This window comes from Heterodontus francisci, chromosome 6, assembly GCF_036365525.1.
Source record: "Heterodontus francisci isolate sHetFra1 chromosome 6, sHetFra1.hap1, whole genome shotgun sequence".
In the NCBI taxonomy this organism is placed as follows: Eukaryota; Metazoa; Chordata; class Chondrichthyes; order Heterodontiformes; family Heterodontidae; genus Heterodontus; species Heterodontus francisci.
Genome location: NC_090376.1, coordinates 41,376,215 through 41,394,700, shown reverse-complemented (window position 1 = coordinate 41,394,700; position 18,486 = coordinate 41,376,215). Strand labels below are relative to the sequence as shown.

The window sequence follows — 18,486 nt, the reverse complement described above, 5'->3', positions numbered from 1 at the left end:
TACATACGAACATACGACTTAGGAGTAGGAATAGGCCACTCGGCTTCTCGAGCCTGTTCCCATTCAGCAAGAACATGGCTGATCTGATTGCAATCTCCACTCCACATTCCTGCCTACCCCGATGACCTGTCACCCCCTTGCTTATCAAGAATCTGTCTACCTCTGCCTTAAAAATATTCAATAACTCTGCTTCCACTGCCCCTCTGAGTGAAAAATATTTCTCCTCATCTCTGTCTTAAATGGGCAACACCTTATTTTTAAACAGTGACCCCTAGTTCGAGATTCTCCTACAAGAGGAAACATCCTTTCCACATCCACACTGTCAAGACCCCTCAGGATCTTATATGTTATAACCAAGTCGCCTCTTATTCTTCTAAACTCCAGCAGATACAAGTCGAGCCTGTCCAACCTTTCCTCATAAGATAACCCACCCATTCCAGGTATTAGTCCAGCAAACATTCTCTGAACTGCTTCTAATGCATTTACATCTTTCCTTAAATAAGGAGACCAATACTGTACACAGTACTCCAGATGTGGTCTCACCAATGCCCTGCATAACTGTAGCATAACCTCCTTACTTTAGTATTCACTTCACCTTGCAATGAACAATAACATGCTATTAGCGTTCCTAAATACTTGCTGTACCTACATAATAACCTTGTGCGATTCATGCTGTAGGACACCCAGATCCATCTGCATCTCAGAACTCCGCAATCTCGCACTATTTTGATAATATGCTTTTTTTTTATTCATTCATGGGATGTAGGCGTCACTGGCCAGGCCAGCATTTATTGCCCATCCCTAATTTCCCTTCAGAAAGTGGTGGTGAGCTGCCTTCTTGAACCGCTGCAGTCCATTTGGGGTAGGTATACCGACTGTGCTGTTAGGAAGGGAGTTCCAGGATTTTGACCCAGCGACAGTGAAGGAACGGCGATATAGTTCCAAGTCAGGATGGTGTGTGACTTGGAGGGGAACTTCCAGGTGGTGGCGTTCCCATGTATTTGCTGCCCTTGTCCTTCTAGTTGGTAGAGGTCGCGGGTTTGGAAGATGCTGTCTAAGGAGTCTTGGTGCATTGCTGCAGTGCATCTTGTAGATGGTACACACTGCTGCCACTGTACGTCGGTGGTGGAGGGAGTGAATGTTTGTAGATGGGGTGCCAATAAAGCGGGCTGCTTTCTCCTGGATGGTGTCGAGCTTCTTGAGTGCTGTTGGAGCTGCACCCATCCAGGCAAGTGGAGAGTATTCCATCACACTCCTGACTTGTGCATTGTAGATGGTGGACAGGCTTTGGGGAGTCAGGAGGTGAGTTACTCGCCTCAGGATTCCTAGCCTCTGACCTGCTCTTGTAGCCACTGTATTTATATGGCTACTCCAGTTCAGTTTCTGGTCAATGGTAGCTCCTAGGATGTTGATCGTGGGGGATTCAGCGATGGTAATGCCGTTGAATGTCAAGGGGAGATGGTTAGATTCTCTCTTGTTGGAGATGGTCATTGCCTGGCACTTGTGTGGCGTGAATGTTACTTGCCACTTATCAGCCCAAGCCTGGATATTGTCCAGGTCTTGCTGCATCTCTACACGGACTGCTTCAGTATCTGAGGAGTCACGAATGGTGCTGAACATTGTGCAATTATCAGCGAATATCCCCAGTCCTGACCTTATGATTGAAGGAAGGTCATTGATGAAGCAGCTGAAGATGGTTGGGCCTAGGACACTACCCTGAGGAACTCCTGCAGTGATGTCCTGGAGCTCAGATGATTGACCTTCAACAACCACAACCATTTTCCTTTGCGCTAGATATGACTCCAGCCAGCGGAGGGTTTTCCCCCTGATTCCCATTGACCTCAGTTTTGCTCGGGCTCCTTGATGCCATACTCGGTCAAATGCTGCCTTGATGTCAAGGGCGGTCACTCTCACCTCACCTCTGGAGTTCAGCTCTTTTGTCCATGTTTGAACCAAGGCTGTAATGAGGTCAGGAGCTGAGTGGCCCTGGTGGAACCCAAACTGAGTGTCACTGAGCAGGTTATTGCTAAGCAAGTGCCACTTGATGGCACTGTTGATGACACCTTCCATCACTTGACTGATGAATGAGACTACTCTCAATGAATGGGGCAGTAATTGGCTGGGTTGGACTTGTCCTGCTTTTTGTGTACAGGACATATCTGGGCAATTTTCCACATTGCAGGGTAGATGCCAGTGTTGTAGCTGTACTGGAACAGCTTGGCCAGGGGCGCGGCAAGTTCTGGAGCACAGGTCTTCAGTACTATTGCCGGAATATTGTCAGGGCCCATAGCTTTTGCAGTATCCAGTGCCTTCAGTCGGTTCTTGATATCATGCGGAGTGAATCGAATTGGCTGAAGTCTGGCATCTGTGATGCTGGGGACTTCAGGAGGAGGCCGAGATGGATCATCAACCCGGCACTTCTGGCTGAAGATTGTTGCAAATGCTTCAGCCTTATCTTTTGCACTGATGTGCTGGGCTCCCCCATCATTGAGGATGGGGATATTTGTGGAGCCACCTTCTCCAGTTAGTTGTTTAATTGTCCACCACCATTCATGACTGGATGTGGCAGGACTGCAGAGCTTAGATCTGATCCGCTGGTTATGGCATCGCTTAGCTCTGTCTATTGCATGCTGCTTTCGCAGTTTGGCATGCAAGTAGTCCTGGGTCGTAGCTTCACCAGGTTGACACCTCATTTTGAGGTATGCCTGGTGCTGCTCCTGGCATGCCCTCCTGCACTCTTCATTGAATCAGGGTTGGTCTCCTGGCTTGATGGTAATGGTAGAGTGGGGGATATGCTGGGCCATGAGGTTACAGATTGTGGTTGAGTACAATTCTGCTGCTGTTGATGGCCCACAGTGCCTCATGGATACCCAGTTTTGCATTGCTCGATCTGTTCGAAATCTATCCCATTTAGCACAGTGATAGTGCCACACAACACGATGGACAGTATCCTCAATGTGAAGGCAGGACTTCGTCTCCACAAGGACTGTGTGGTGGTCATTCCTACCAATACTGTCATGGACAGAAGCATCTGCGGCAGGCAGATTCTTGAGGACAAGGTCAAGTATGTTTTTCCCTCGTGTTGGTTCCCCCACCACCTGCCGCAGACCCAGTCTAACAGCTATGTCCTTTAGGACTCGGCCAGCTCGGTCAGTAGTGGTGCTACCAAGCCACTCTTGGTGATGGACATTGAAGTCCCCCACCCAGAGTACATTCTGCGCCCTTGCCACCTGCAGTGCTTTCTCCAAGTGGTGTTCAACATGGAGGAGTACTGAGTCATCAGCTGAGGGAGGGTGGTAGGTGGTAATCAGTAGGAGGTTATCTTGCCCATATTTGACCTGATGCCATGAGACTTCATGGGGTCCTGAGTCGATATTGAGGACTCCCAGGGCAACTCCCTCCCTACTGTGTACCACTGTGCCACCACCTCTGGTGGGTCTGTCCTGCCGGTGGGACAGGACATACCCGGGGATGGTGATGGCAGTGTCTGGGACATTGTCTGTAAGGTATGTTTCTGTGAGTATGAATATGTCAGGCTGTTGCTTGACTAGTCTGTGGGACAGCTCTCCCAACTTTGGTACAAGCCCCCAGATGTTAGTAAGGAGGACTTTGCAGGGTCGACAGGGCTGGGTTTGCCATTGTCGCTTCCGGTGCCTAGGTCGATGCCGGGTGGTCCGTCCGATTTCGTTCCTTTTTATTGACTTTGTAGCGGTTAGGGACAACTGAGTGGCTTGCTAGGCCATTTCACAGGGCATGTAAGAGTTAACCACATTGCTGTGGGTCTGGAGTCACATGTAGGCCCGACCAGGTAAGGACAGCAGATTTCCTTCCCTAAAGGACATTAGTGAACCAGATGAGTTTTTACAACAGTCGACAATGGTTTCATGGCCATCATTAGACTAGCTTTTTAATTCCAGATTTATTCATTAATTCAAATTCCACCTTCTGCTGTGGTGGGATTCAAACCCACGTCCCCAGAGAAATACCCTGGGTCTCTGGGTTACTAGTCCAGTGATAATACCACTACGCCACCGCCTACCCTATTATTACCCGCTTCTTCTTTATTCTTCCTGTCAAAATGGATAAATTCACATTTTCCCACATTGTGCTTCATTTGCCTTTCACAGTGGCACAGTGGTTAGCACCGCAGCCTCAAAGCTCCAGCAACCAGGCTTCGGTTCTGGGTACTGCCTGTATGCAGTTTGCAAGTTCTCCCTGTGACCGCGTGGGTTTCCACTGGATGATCCGGTTTCCTCCCACAGCCAAAGACTTGCAGTTTAATAGGTAAATTGTCCATTGTAAATTGCTCCTAGTGTAGGTAGGTGGTAGGAGAATGGTAGGGAATATGGGATTAATGTAGGATTAGTATAAATGGGTGGTTGTTGGTCGGCACAGACTCGGCGGGCCGAAGGACCTGTTTCAGTGCTGTATTTCTCTATGACTATAACTTACCTGTCCACGTCCCTTTTTAGCCTCCTTATGTCCTCTTCACAACTTATTTTCCTACCTATCTTTGTGTCATCAGCAAATTTGGCAACCATGCCTTCGGTCCCTTCATCCAAGTCATTTATATAAATTGTAAAAAGTTGAGCCCCCGGTAAAGGCCTGCTACCTGACCCGAACCCGATGGGACCCGACGACATGTGTCGGGTTCGGGTCAGGTCGCACTTCCAGATCCGACATTCGGGCTCGGGCCAGATCGGGCATGTTCTATCACCACCTCAAGTAAGTGACTTTAATGTTAATTTACTTTTTGGACTTTAGAAGTGGTTTTGCTACAGTTATTTTAAGCTTTGTGCAGGTAAGGAACAAAGCGAAAAACAGAAGGTAGGTTAATTGATTGTCGGTTCAGGTCAGGCGCGGGAAAAAATGGGAGGACTTGGGCCGAGTCGGGCTCTGGGTTGGATGGGGTTCTGTCGGGCTTGGGTTGGGTCTCATTTGCAGACCCAAGCAGCCTTAAGCCCCCAGCACTGATCTCTGTGGCTCACCACTCATTACATCTTGCGAACCAGAAAGTGATCCATTTTTGCCTACTCTCTGTTTCCGGTTAGCTAGACAATCATCTATCCATGCCAATATGTTTCCCTCTACACCATGAGCTTTTATTTGCCACAATAGTCTTTCATGTGGTACCTTATCAAATGCCTTCTGGAAATCTAAGTAAAGTACATCCACCGGTTCCCTTCATCCACAGCATATGTTACTTCTTCAAAGAACTGGTCGGCGCAACATCGAGGGCCGAAGGGCCTGTACTGCGCTGTAATGTTCTAAATTCTAAAAACTTCAATAAATTGTTTGAACATGATTTCCCTTTCACAAAACCATGTTAACTCTACCTGTTTACCTTGAATTTTTCTAAGTGCCCTGCCATAATGTCTTTAATAATAGTTTCGAACATTTTTCCTATGATTGGTTTCATGTTGATGAAGTTATATTGCTGATCAGGTGAACTAATATTTTTTATCTGTTTATCTGATGAAGGTAAATGAACTTCAAGATTTTTTTTTAAGTACTGGTCTACCTAGCAGTTCTGCCCATGTACTGATATATAGTCATATTTGAAAACTGCCATGTTTTTGACATTTGTAATATCATGCTTTTGCCCCAATCCTGATTTTATTCTGCAACCTGGTTTTCAGGAACTATATCAAAAAGATCTGAGCTCATTAGCTCAGGAGTGAAGTGATCATAACACAGAGCATGGAACAATAAAGCACGCCATTTGGCTCACTGAGTCCATGACTTCCATTCGTCATGTATTATCCACCCGTGGACCCTAATGTCATTCCCATTGTTTCTAAATTTAATTTTTTGAAGGAAAATTCCCTGATCACCAATGTCAATCAAAATTAATATTCATTCATCCTTGTATTCCCACTGTTTAATCCTGACCAACTGGCCTCCCTCTCCCCATTCCAGCAGTAGAAAATCCATCATATCCCATGGCGTACTTAATTATCTTCTGATTATATTTAATTTTCATTATTATATAAGCCTCATTTACATTCCGAATCAGGTATTTTTTATTGTCTTTGCTCCCTTTCAAAGTCAGATTTGGACTGTGGTGTGCTTACTGTACTTAGTTATTGAGTATCTTGTATTTTTCAATGTTCTGGAGCCCAAAAAACTTGGATTGTGTGAGTCCTCACCTCCCCACAGTCCCCCATGGCATGGCGTAGTGCTAATGTGAAATAAGCTCTCAGCAAAAGCAATAAAATTCTGTGTTGAACAATGCTTCTAAAAAGAGCTGGGTGAATATCAATTGAAAATAAGATTTAGAGATGCAAGATTAAGTTCAGCTCGAGACGATTGAACTCTATGTGGAACATGATTGCTTCTGAGCTGCTGATACCTTGCAAAATTATGCCAGAGACAGTTAGTCAAGAATAAATGATCAAGGATAGATTAGACAGTTATCCGTGAGCTTTCCTTGGGGGCTAGCCCAGGAGAAACTCTGTTGACCTTCCATCTAGAAATGAAATGGATTTGGTAGGGCTGAACAGAATGTATTTAGTCTATGGAGGAGGTCAATAATTTACTTCTAATTCAAAGGCAAGGAAATGTTCCATAGCTGACCTGGAATTAGCGGAAAGGTGGCTGTTAGAACAAATAAACATAGAGTCCGTTCTGTCCTGATTTATCACTTTCTCTCTGGAATACCAAAGAGAATTATTCAATAATCTTAACATAAAAATATAAAATGCAGAGTAGCCTTTGATATGGAGAACATTTTGGTTTAAAATGCTCCTTAAAGGTAGTGGATTGTGGAATTGATGAATGCTAATTTATGCAAAAAATAATCAGATACAAAGTGACTGTTAAATCATTATTCCCAGCACTTCAACACCTTGCCATTACTAGCATTTAACATTTGGGATGAAATGTTAAACTTGAACATCAATATATGAGAGTTTTCTCTTCTAGCCTCAAGTACTGGTTATTGTCTTTAAAATAATGTTCCAGATTCCAACCACCTTCTGGGTGAAATTTTTTCCCTCTAAACCTCATGCCCCTTACCTTAAATCTATGTGCCCTGGTTATTGACACCTCTGCTCAGGGAAAAAGTTTCTTCCTATCTACCCTATCTATGCCCCTCATAATTCTGTAAACCTCAATCAGGTCCGCCCTCAGCCTTCTCTGCTCTGAGGAAATCAACCTCTCTTCATAGCTGAAATGCTCCAGCCCAGGCAACATCCTGGTGAATCTCCTCTGCACCCTCTCCAGTGCAATCACATCCTTCCTATAGTGTGGCGACAGTAAAATAGCGAAACTTAGCAGCCATTATCTGGTTGTAAACAAGAGCAATTAACTTGCAAGAGAAAAGAACAGAAACAGAAAGGTATTTACAAATGGCATATGTTAGATAGCTGGGACTTTGTTGAAGGTGGATTAGCAGTAAGACCTACTGCCACCAACTTGCCCAGACCTAAATGTTCCTCCATCTGACCCCTCCGTCTAATTAAGTCTAGTGTAATCTGATATTCAAGCTCCTGGTGATATTATTAGACTAAATATGCAGAGAATAACTGGAAGCTGGGAGCACGTTCAAAATCTGTGATAACACCCATTTTAGTTATTACAAGACATGAGAACTTAAGACTAACAAAAATGGGCCATTCAACTGTTCATGTCTGTTACTTCCATTTTATTTTGGTGATGAAGTGTTATCAGTGCTGGGATAGTACATTTTAATTTGTGTATCTTTTCGTTCATGACAGAACATGGAAAAAGTGCCCTAAAGTGGATAATTTACCCACTATCAGCATTGAAAACGCAGCCCTATCACCAAATGTCACCTGCATTCGATGGAAGGTGCATGAAGATTGGGTAACACAGGTAATTTTTTTTTATTCGTTTTGTAGGATGTGGGTGTCGCAGGCTTGGCCAGCATTTATTACCCATCTCCAATTGCCCTTAAACTGAATGGCTTGCTAGGCCATTTTAGAGGGCATTTAGGAGTCAACCAAATTAGAGTCATACAGTTATACAGCACAGAAATTGGCCCTTTGGCCCAACGTGTCCATGCCGGCCATCAAGCACCTATCTATTCTAGTCCCAATTTCCAGCACTTGGCCCGTAGCCTTGTACGCTGTGGCATTTCAAGTGCTGGAATACTTCTTAAATGTTGTGAGGGTTCCTGCCTCTATCACCCCTTCAGGCAGGTGTTCCAGATTCCAATCACCCTCTGGGTGAAAATGTTTTCCTCAAATCCCCTCTAAACCTCCTGCCCCTTACCTTAAATCTATGCCCCCTGATATCTCTGCTAAGGGAAAAAGTTTCTTCCTATCTACCCTATCTATGCCCCCCATAATTTTGTATATGAAAATCAGGTCCGCCCTCAGCCTTCTCTGCTCTAAGGAAAACAACCCTAGCCTATCCAGTCTCTCTTCATAGCTAAAATACTCCAACCCAGGCAACATCCTGAATCTCCTGTACACCCTTTCCAGTGCAATCACATCCTTCCTATAGTGTGGCAACCAGAACTGTACACATTACTCCAACTGTGGCCTAACTAGTGTTTTATACAGCTCCATCATAACCTCCCTGCTCTTATATTCTATGCCTCGGCTAATAAAGGCAAGTATCCCATATGCCTTCCTAACCACCTAATCTACCTGTGCTGCTGCCATCAGTGATCTATGGACAAGTACACCAAGGTCCCTCTGACCCTCTGTACTTCCTAGGGTCCTACCACCCATTGTATATTCCCTTGCCTTGTTACTCCTCCCAAAATGCATCACCTCACACCTCTCAGGATTAAATTCCATTTGCCACTGCTCTGCCCATCTTACCAGCCCATCTATATCGTCCTGTAATCTAAGGCTTTCCTCCTCACTATTTACGACACCACCAATTTTCGTGTTATCTGCGAACGTACTGATCATACCTCCTATATTCACGTCTAAATCATTAATGTACATTCCAATCACCCTGATGCACCAGTGAGTTAAAAAATTAAAAGAAGTTTAAAGCCTTGCATCTCTGAAGAGGGCCTTAAGATAACAAATTGAAGTAATCCATCACCTTGATGGCCTTTGTTTGGCAAACCTTTGGGGCCACTTAGACAGCCTCAGTGCGATTGCTATCAGCTCTCAATCCACGTGAGTTCCACTGAGCTCATATCAGGACATTATATGTGGAACTCCTTTGGTAACCCAGGAACTTCCCCAGGCACAGTGAGGCAGGTAGGCAGCAGATCTATCTGTGCACGACCAGAAAATGCCTTTTTGTGAAACATGGAACAGAATCTCATTGGAACGAGAGTGGAACTCTATACACTACAAATCTGAAGATTCTCTGGGATATCACCTTAGCTTCAATTGGAATTTAAGAGCCTGTCTCAACACTGAAAATGCAGCCATTCCTTTAAAAGCTGCAGGCTGGTTTTAAGAAATCAATAAGGTATATGATTAGACATGGCAGCTTGACTCCAGTATTTAAGTTGGGTCTAATCACAAAATATGATCAGACTTTTTGTTGATATTAATTGGGCAGACGGAGTGGGTGCCTCATCACCTAATCCACACCACACAAACTGAAATCGTCCCCACTGTTTTTTTAAAAGAATATTACAGCGCAGTACAGGCCCTTCGGCCCTCGATGTTGCGCCGACCTGTGAAACCATCTGACCTACACTATTCCATTTTCATCCATATGTCTATCCAATGACCACTTAAATGCCCTTAAAGTTGGCGAGTCTACTACTGTTGCAGGCAGGGCGTTCCACGCCCCTACTACTCTCTGAGTAAAGAAACGACCTCTGACATCTGTCCTATATCTATCACCCCTCAACTTAAAGCTATGTCCCCTCGTGTTTGCCATCACCATCCGAGGAAAAAGACTCTCACTATCCACCCTATCTAACCCTCTGATTATCTTATATGTCTCTAGTAAGTCACCTCTCCTCCTCCTTCTCTCCAACGAAAACAACCTCAAGTCCCTCAGCCTTTCCTCGTAAGACCTTCCCTCCATACCAGGCAACATCCTAGTAAATCTCCTCTGCACCCTTTCCATAGCTTCCACATCCTTCCTATAATGCGGTGACCAGAACTGCATGCAATACTCCAGGTGCGGTCTCACCAGAGTTTTGTACAGCTGCAGCATGACCTCGTGGCTCCGAAACTCGATCCCCCTACTAATAAAAGCTAACACACCATATGCCTTCTTAACAGCCCTATTAACCTGGGTACAACCTTCAGGGATTTATGCACCTAGACACCAAGATCTCTCTGTTCATCTACACTACCAAGAATCTTCCCATTAGCCCAGTACTCTGCATTCCTGTTACTCCTTCCAAAGTGAATCACCTCGCACTTTTCCGCATTAAACTCCATTTGCCATCTCTCAGCCCAGCTCTGCAGCCTATCTATGTCCCTCTGTACCCTACAACATCCTTCGGCACTATCCACAACTCCACCGACCTTAGTGTCATCCGCAAATTTACTAACCCACCCTTCTACACCCTCTTCCAGGTCATTTATAAAAATGACAAACAGCAGTGGCCCCAAAACAGATCCTTGCGGTACACCACTAGTAACTAAACTCCAGGATGAACATTTGCCATCAACCACCACCCTCTGTCTTCTTTCAGCTAGCCAATTTCTGATCCAAAGCTCTAAATCACCTTCAACTCCATACTTCCGTATTTTCCGCAATAGCCTAAAATGGGGAACCTTATCAAACGCCTTACTGAAATCCATATACACCACATCCACTGCTTTACCCTCATCCACCTGTTTGGTCACCTTCTCGAAAAACTCAATAAGGTTTGTGAGGCACGACCTACCCGTCACAAAACCGTGCTGACTATCGCTAATGAACTTATTCTTTTCAAGATGATTATAAATCCTGTCTCTTATAACCTTTTCCAACATTTTACCCACATCCGAAGTAAGGCTCACAGGTCTATAATTACCAGGGCTGTCTCTACTCCCCTTCTTGAACAAGGGGACAACATTTGCTATCCTCCAGTCTTCCGGCACTATTCCTGTCGACAATGACGACATAAAGATCAAGGACAAAGGCTCTGCAATCTCCTCCCTAGCTTCCCAGAGAATCCTAGGATATATCCCATCTGGCCCAGGGGACTTATCTATTTTCACACTTTCCAAAATTGATAACACCTCCTCCTTGTGAACCTCAATCCCATCTAGCCTAGTAGAGTAGCCTGAATCTCAGTATTCTCCTCGACAACATTTTCTTTCTCTACTGTAAATACTGACACAAAATATTCATTTAACACTTCCCCTACCTCCTCTGATTCCACACACAACTTCCCACTACTATCCTTGATTGGCCCTAATCTAAGTCTAGTCATTCTTTTATTCCTGATATACCTATAGAAAGCCTTAGGGTTTTCCCTGATCCTATCCGCCAATGACTTCTCGTGTCCTCTCCTCGCTCTTCTTAGCTCTCCCTTTAGATCCTTCCTGGCTAGCTTGTAACTCTCAAGCGCCCTAACTGAGCCTTCACGTCTCATCCTAACATAAGCCTTCTTCTTCCTCTTGACAAGCGCTTCAACTTCTTTAGTAAACCACGGCTCCCTCGCTCGATAACTTCCTCCCTGCCTCACAGGTACATACTTATCAAGGACACGCAGTAGCTGCTCCTTGAATAAACTCCACATTTCGATTGTTCCCATCCCCTGCAGTTTCCTTCCCCATCTTACGCATCCTAAATCTTGCCTAATCGCATCATAATTTCCTTTCCCCCAGCTATAATTTTTGCCCTGCGGTATATACCTGTCCCTGCCCATCGCTAAGGTAAACCTAACCGAATTGTGATCACTATCACCAAAGTGCTCACCTACATCTAAATCTAACACCTGGCCGGGTTCATTACCCAGTACCAAATCCAATGTGGCATCGCCCCTGGTTGGCCTGTCAACATACTGTGTCAGAAAACCCTCCTGCACACACTGAACAAAAACTGACCCATCTAAAGTACTCGAACTACAGTATTTCCAGTCGATATTTGGAAAGTTAAAGTCCCCCATAACAACTACCCTGTTACTCTCGCCCCTGTCGAGAATCATCTTCGCTATCCTTTCCTCTACATCTCTGGAACTATTTGGAGGTCTATAAAAGACTCCCAACAGGGTGACCTCACCTCTCCTGTTTCTAACCTCGGCCCATACTACCTCAGTAGACGTGTCCTCAAACGTCCTTTCTGTCGCTGTAATACTCTCCTTGATTAACAATGCCACACCCCCCCCTCTTTTACCATCTTCTCTGTTCTTACTGAAACATCTAAATCCCAGAACCTGCAACATCCATTCCTGCCCCTGCTCTACCCATGTCTCCGAAATGGCCACTCCATCGAGATCCCAGGTACCAACCCATGCTGCAAGCTCACCCACCTTATTCCGGATGCTCCTGGCGTTGAAGTAGACACACTTTAAACCAGGTTCTTGCTTGCCAGTGCCCTCTTGCGTCCTTGTAACCTTATCCCTGACCTCACTACTCTCAACATCCTGTACACTGGCACTACATTTTAGGTTCCCATTCCCCTGCTGAATTAGTTTAAACCCCCCCGAAGAGCACTAGCAAATCTCCCCCCCAGGATATTGGTACCCCTGTGGTTCAGGTGAAGACCATCCTGTTTGTGGAGGTCCCACCTACCCCAGAAAGAGCCCCAATTATCCAGGAAACCAAAACCCTCCCTCCTGCACCATCCCTGCAGCCACGTGTTCAACTCCTCTCTCTCCCTATTCCTCGCTTCGCTAGCACGTGGCACGGGCAACAACCCAGAGATAACAACTCTGTTTGTTCTCGCTCTAAGCTTCCACCCTAGCTCCCTGAATTTCTGTCTTAAATCTCCATCTCTCTTCCTACCTATGTCGTTGGTGCCTATGTGGACCACGACTTGGGGCTGCTCCCCCTCCCCCTTAAGGATCCCAAAAACACGATCCGAGACATCACGAACCCTGGCACCTGGGAGGCAACCTACCAACCGTGAGTCTCTCTCGTTCCCACAGAACCTCCTATCTGTTCCCCTAACTATGGAGTCCCCAATGACTAATGCTCTGCTCCTCTTCCCCCTTCCCTTCTGAGCAACGGGGACAGACTCTGTGCCAGAGACCTGCACCCCATTGCTTACCCCTGGTAAGTCGTCCCCCGCAACAGTATCCAAAACGGTATACCTGTTGTTGAGGGAAACGGCCACAGGGGATCCCTGCACTGCCTGCTGGTTCCCTCTCCTTCCCCTGACGGTAACCCATCTACCTACTTCTTTTACCTGAGGTGTGACTACCTCCCCATAACTCCTCTCAATAACCCCCTCCGCCTCCCGAATGATCCGAAGATCATCCAGCTCCAGCTCCAGTTCCCTAACGCGGTTCTCGAGGAGCTGGAGTTGGGTGCACTTCCCGCAGGTGCAGTCAGCAGGGACACTCTTGGCGACCCTTACCTCCCACATTCTGCAGGAGGAACATACAACTACCTTAACTTCCATTCCCTCTATTCTAAATTCCCAACAAATCTACTGAAAAACCGAAAAAAAATGTCAAAACCTGTAAGGTTGGCAATCCAACGGACAGAACTTCTTAAATAAAAAGCTTACCTTATCAACACAACAGAGTCCTTTTTTTTTGGTTCGAGGAGGAGGGTGGGTGGGAGACACTACATGTGTAGTGTCTCGGGTACAGCCACCACCCAAATATATAGTTTTTCCTTCCCCAGCAGTCCCTGGTCCTCCGAAAACAAAAGGGAATTAACTTTTAAACTTCCACTGAAATTGACTTCCCAGCTGTAAGCTCGCTCTCGCACCTTCGCTACTGTCAAAGCCAGCAGTCCCTGGTCCTCCGAAAACAAAAGGGAATTAACTTTTAAACTTCCACTGAAATTGACTTCCCAGCTGTAAGCTCGCTCTCGCACCTTCGCTACTGTCAAAGCTGCAGTTTCTGTGTGAGAACAGATTGTTTTCTGTTTCACTTGAAATATAAAACTGTTTTCATTCCAGTTATTTTCTTTCAATCGGCATTCATCACATTTTAATTGCATTGAACATATTTTTTTCTTTCAGATGAAATATTATGATTCAATTGGGGCAATCATATCTTCCTCAAATCATGAAGCTACAGCTTTGGTAATAGGTAATTCAGTATTTATATATCAGCTATTTCTAAAGTGGCTTATTTTAAAGCCTCATTAGTTGTACGTCACTAGAAACTGTGGGCTAGATTTAGTGAGGCGGTTTAGAGCGGGAATGGAGACATGGGGGTGTTACTGTTGCTCTCTAGAATCCTAGTGCCTATACAGTCCGGGTGGGTTGCACTTGAACAGAGCTGGGACAAGTTTCCTTGTGGGGTGATTTGCTAGTGCTACTGGGAAGGTTTTAAACAACTTGGCAGGGGTGTGGGAACCAGGAGATAATACAAGAGCGGAACACCAAGGTGCACAGAGAATTGGGAAAGACAGGTAGTACTAGAGTTGGAAATAGTAAGTTATTGGGTGAGGTCAGAGTAAGAGGGAAAATAATAAAGTCTAAAGTAGGATTACTATGCATATGTGTGAATGCATGGAGTGTGGTAAATAAGGTCGGTGAGCTGCGGGCACAGGTAGCCAGGTGGGAATATGATGTTGTGGCAATAATGGAGACCTGGCTCAAAGAAGAGCAGGACTGGGTGTTAAATATTCCTGAATACAAGGTGTTCAGGAAAGATAGGAAGGAAAGCGGGAGGGGTGGCAATTTTGATTAAGGAGAAAATTGCAGTGCTGGAGAGAGAGGATGTCCCAGAGGGGTCAAGGACAGAATCTATTTGGCTGGAGCTGAGGAACAAAATAAGTGCAATTACATTGCTCGGTTTAGTCTATAGGCCACCGACTAGCAGGAAAGATGTAGAGGAACAAATTTGCAAGGAAATTACATGGAGGTGCAAGAGTTACACTTTAATTATCTGAATATAGACTGGGATAGTAGTAATGTAAAGGGCAGAGAGGGGCAAGAGTTCCTAGACTATGTTCAGGAGAATTTCATATGGCAGTATGTTTGCAGTCCATGAGAAAATAGGCACTGATAAACTTGGTTCTTGGGAATGAGGTGGGCCAAGTGGATCAAGTGTCAGAAAGGGGAACATTTAGAAGACAGTGATCATTGTGCCATAAGATTCAGGTTGGCTATGGAAAAGGACAAGGAACAATCCGAAGTAAGAATAATGAACTGGGGAAAAGCCAACTTCAGTGGGGTAAGAGTGGCTCTGACCCAGATAAATTGGAATTAAAGGTTGGCAGTGAAAATGGTTACTGATCAATGGGCTGCCTTTAAAGAAGAGATAGTTCGGGCACAATCAAGGTATATTCCCACAAGGGGAAAGATAGGGCAAACAAATCCAGAGCTCCATGGATGATGAAAGAGATAGAGATTAAGATGAAGAAGAAAAAGTCTTTTTACCAGGCAGAATATTGAAGGATCAGAGGAGAAGTGAAAAAGAAAATAAGAGAAGCAAAGAGAGAGTATGAAAAGAGACTGGCAGTGAACATAAAAGGGAATCTAAAAGTCTTCTATGGGCGAGAAGTGGGGCCAATTAGGGACCAAAAAGAGGATTTATGCACGGAGGCAGGGAGCATAGCTGAGGTATTAAATGAATATTTTGCATCTGTCCTTACTAAGGAAGAAGATGCTGTGCAGGTCATGGTGAAAGAAGAGGTAATTCAGACATATGAAGGGTTTAAAATTGATAGGGAGGAGGTATTGAAGAGGCTAGCTGAACTTAAAGTTGATAAAGCACCAGGACCGAATGAGATGCATCCAAGGATACTGAAAGAAGGGAGAGTGGAAAATGCGAAGGCACTAGCCATAATTTTTCTGTCTCTCATAGACTCAGGGGTGGTTTCAGAGGTCTGGAGAATTGGAAATGTTAGACCATGGTTGTCCAACATGCAGCCCACGGGCCAGAATCCGGCCCGTCAAAGGTTTCAATCTAGCCTGCCGATCCTCTGTAACTGACAGTGGGCTGCCCGGACTGGGAGAGTACTGATTCGCAGTGCAGGCACTCTGGGATCGGCCACCCCGGTTTTTGCTCAGTTCAAAGTGAGTGAGTCAAGGGTTGCTGCGAGGGAGAGAGAAACCGAGGGGAGAGCTGGAAGCGAGCCAGCGCACAGTCAGAGGTGCGGGTGGAGCGGCACTGAGGGAGCTCAGAGCGAGAGAGAGAGTCAGGCATTCTACACCATCACCAAGAGTTAAAATTCCTACCTAATAATTGAGGGGTAAAGTGCTGAAGAGGATCGTTGCCTGTTAGAAACCTGCCAGAACTTCACTTCCAGCGGTTTCATTGAGCATTTTAATGGTGAAAATAACCACCTCCAGGGTCGTTATTGATTTTAGGGAGGCCAATTAGTGGTGTGCCCTGACCACCCTGCTGCCTCCCTTTCCCGCCTCCACCCACCCTCCCAACCACACAGCCACATCCTGTGCTAAAGAGACTCTGTGACTTTGAAGGCTCTGGTCTCGTTTGATTTTGGCAGGTGAGCTGTGAACACCAGAGAGGAGTCCCAGTGCAGCTCGGTGCCCTGCAGCTTCAGGAACTTTGTTGTGGGGAGAGGGGTGGGGGTTTCACCAGCTGCTCACAATGTATTTGTGTATTTGTGGAGCCAGGAAGAATTCCCGCTTCTTCAAGCTCCATGAAACAGCCACCAGCGCTGGCGGTGGAAAGACACCATCAAATAATCAGATAGAGCTTCCTGTCCCTCCATGGTCCCTGATAAATGCCACAACAGTTCTGGTGATCACTTAGTGCCAGCAGTTAGCCCCACTGTGTGCCGTCAGAAAATTGTGCCTCTCTCCATGAATTGAATGCAGCTGTAAATCACCAGCCCGAGGAGGGAGGAGGGGATGGGGGGTGCAAAAGGGAGGGAGGGGGCGGGAGAGAGAGAGGGGGCATGAGGGAGAGAGAGAGGGGGCATGAGGGAGAGAGAGAGGGGGCATGAGGGAGAGAGAGAGGGGGGAGCGGGAGAGAGAGAGGGGGGCAGGAGAGAGGGGGCAGGAGAGAGAGAGGGGCGAGGGAGAGAGAGGGAGGAGGTGAGGGAGAGAGAGAGAAGGGGACGAGGGAGAGAGAGAGGGGCGGGAGAGAGGGGGTGAGATGGACAGTGGGGGGAGCAAGATGGAGAGAAAGGGGGAGAGAGAGAGAGAGATGGGAAAGAGACAGGGAAGGGAAGAGAGAGATGGGGGAGAGAGAGAGATGGGGCGAGAGAGATAGAGGGAGGGGAAGAGAGAGAGAGTGGAGAGGGAGAGAGATAGAGACAGAAAGGGGAGAGAAAGAGATCAAGCTCACTCCTGACAGAGGGAACTCTATCCGAAATACTCCGCATCGCTACGTCAGGTGTGCAGGCAGAGATTGACTACTTGTTCAAGCAAAAACAATGCCAGGTATCTCACTAAATCAGTGTTCAACAGTGACGATAAAGTAAGTCAATAAATTAGTCTTCTCATTTAAAGCTTCTTCATCAAAATGTACATTTAGGGATCCTGGAAACCCTCCATGTTTATCATATCAACTCCAATGCAGGAAACTAGGTTAGGATTCCTGTGTCAGAGGGGACGGTAGAAGTCCCGCCCCTCTTGACCACTACTACTAGAACATCTCCAGCAGTGGTGTGCTGCTGGGGCTAGCATGAGAGGCAGCAGATTGTTGGGTCCAGCAAGAGTAAGTGGGCAGAATTTCATTCTCTAGGTTTGAAAGGAAAAGGCAACCTGCTTCCAGCTGTAGGAACTAGAGGCAACTCATTAGAAGATATGAAGATGCAAAAGAACACTTCTAGACATAGAAATATATTTATGTAAGAACATGGAGAGAAGTGGCAAAAGACATTCGATGAGAATAGTTAACAAAGCAGCAGTGAATCTAGTAAAATAGATAAATTGGACTAATGTACAAGTTTTTCCCACATACATCAGGGAATAAAAATAGACCAAAACGTGCAATGTACCTGCTGAATTTCCTGACATCATGTCATGAGGTTTATTTTCTTTACCTAAAGTTTTTCTTCGGTTTGAAAATCCTGACACACAGGTGACAGAAATTTTCATTACACCACCTCTATTCAAATTCTGGTTTTTGAACGAGAAACCACACTATCAACTGTTTGATACTATAAATTGCAAGAAACATAACAGATGCTATTGAAACATTGGATTTTCCATATTTTGTTAGTTTGTTGTCTTCTGTTACTTGCATCATTTGGTATTTGATTTTGTTTGATTATTTTCTTCATTGAACCATTGAAGGTTGTACGACTGGAACCACCAACTTGGAAAAACAGATGAAGGAACTGAAGGAATGCTGGAAAGAGGGAAAGGGCATAAAGTGTCACAGCACTCCTGGCGTTCCTCAGAAAAGGCTCGAGTGTGATCAGTCTGTATTCCGTGTTCACAAAGGTGTAAAAACATTTGACTTCTGTAAGAAGAGCAACCTGATTGTAACAGGTGGAATGGACAGGATTGTGCGTATGTGGAACCCCTATGTTCCTGGGTAAGGTGACCATGAAAACT

At 45.6% G+C, this 18,486-nt stretch overlaps 1 protein-coding gene across 5 annotated transcripts in view; it reads left to right on the top strand.

Moving 5' to 3' along the window:
• wdr95 (WD40 repeat domain 95) overlaps positions 1 to 18,486 on the top strand; it is a 226,868-nt gene that overhangs the window by 116,043 nt on the left and 92,339 nt on the right. For all 5 annotated transcript variants that reach the window (XM_068033522.1, XM_068033521.1, XM_068033525.1 and 2 more), the window contains 3 exons: positions 7,719 to 7,836; positions 14,023 to 14,092; positions 18,223 to 18,466. In XM_068033522.1, coding sequence (XP_067889623.1) covers positions 7,719 to 7,836; positions 14,023 to 14,092; positions 18,223 to 18,466 — 432 coding nt within the window. The remainder of the gene's footprint in view (positions 1 to 7,718; positions 7,837 to 14,022; positions 14,093 to 18,222; positions 18,467 to 18,486) is intronic.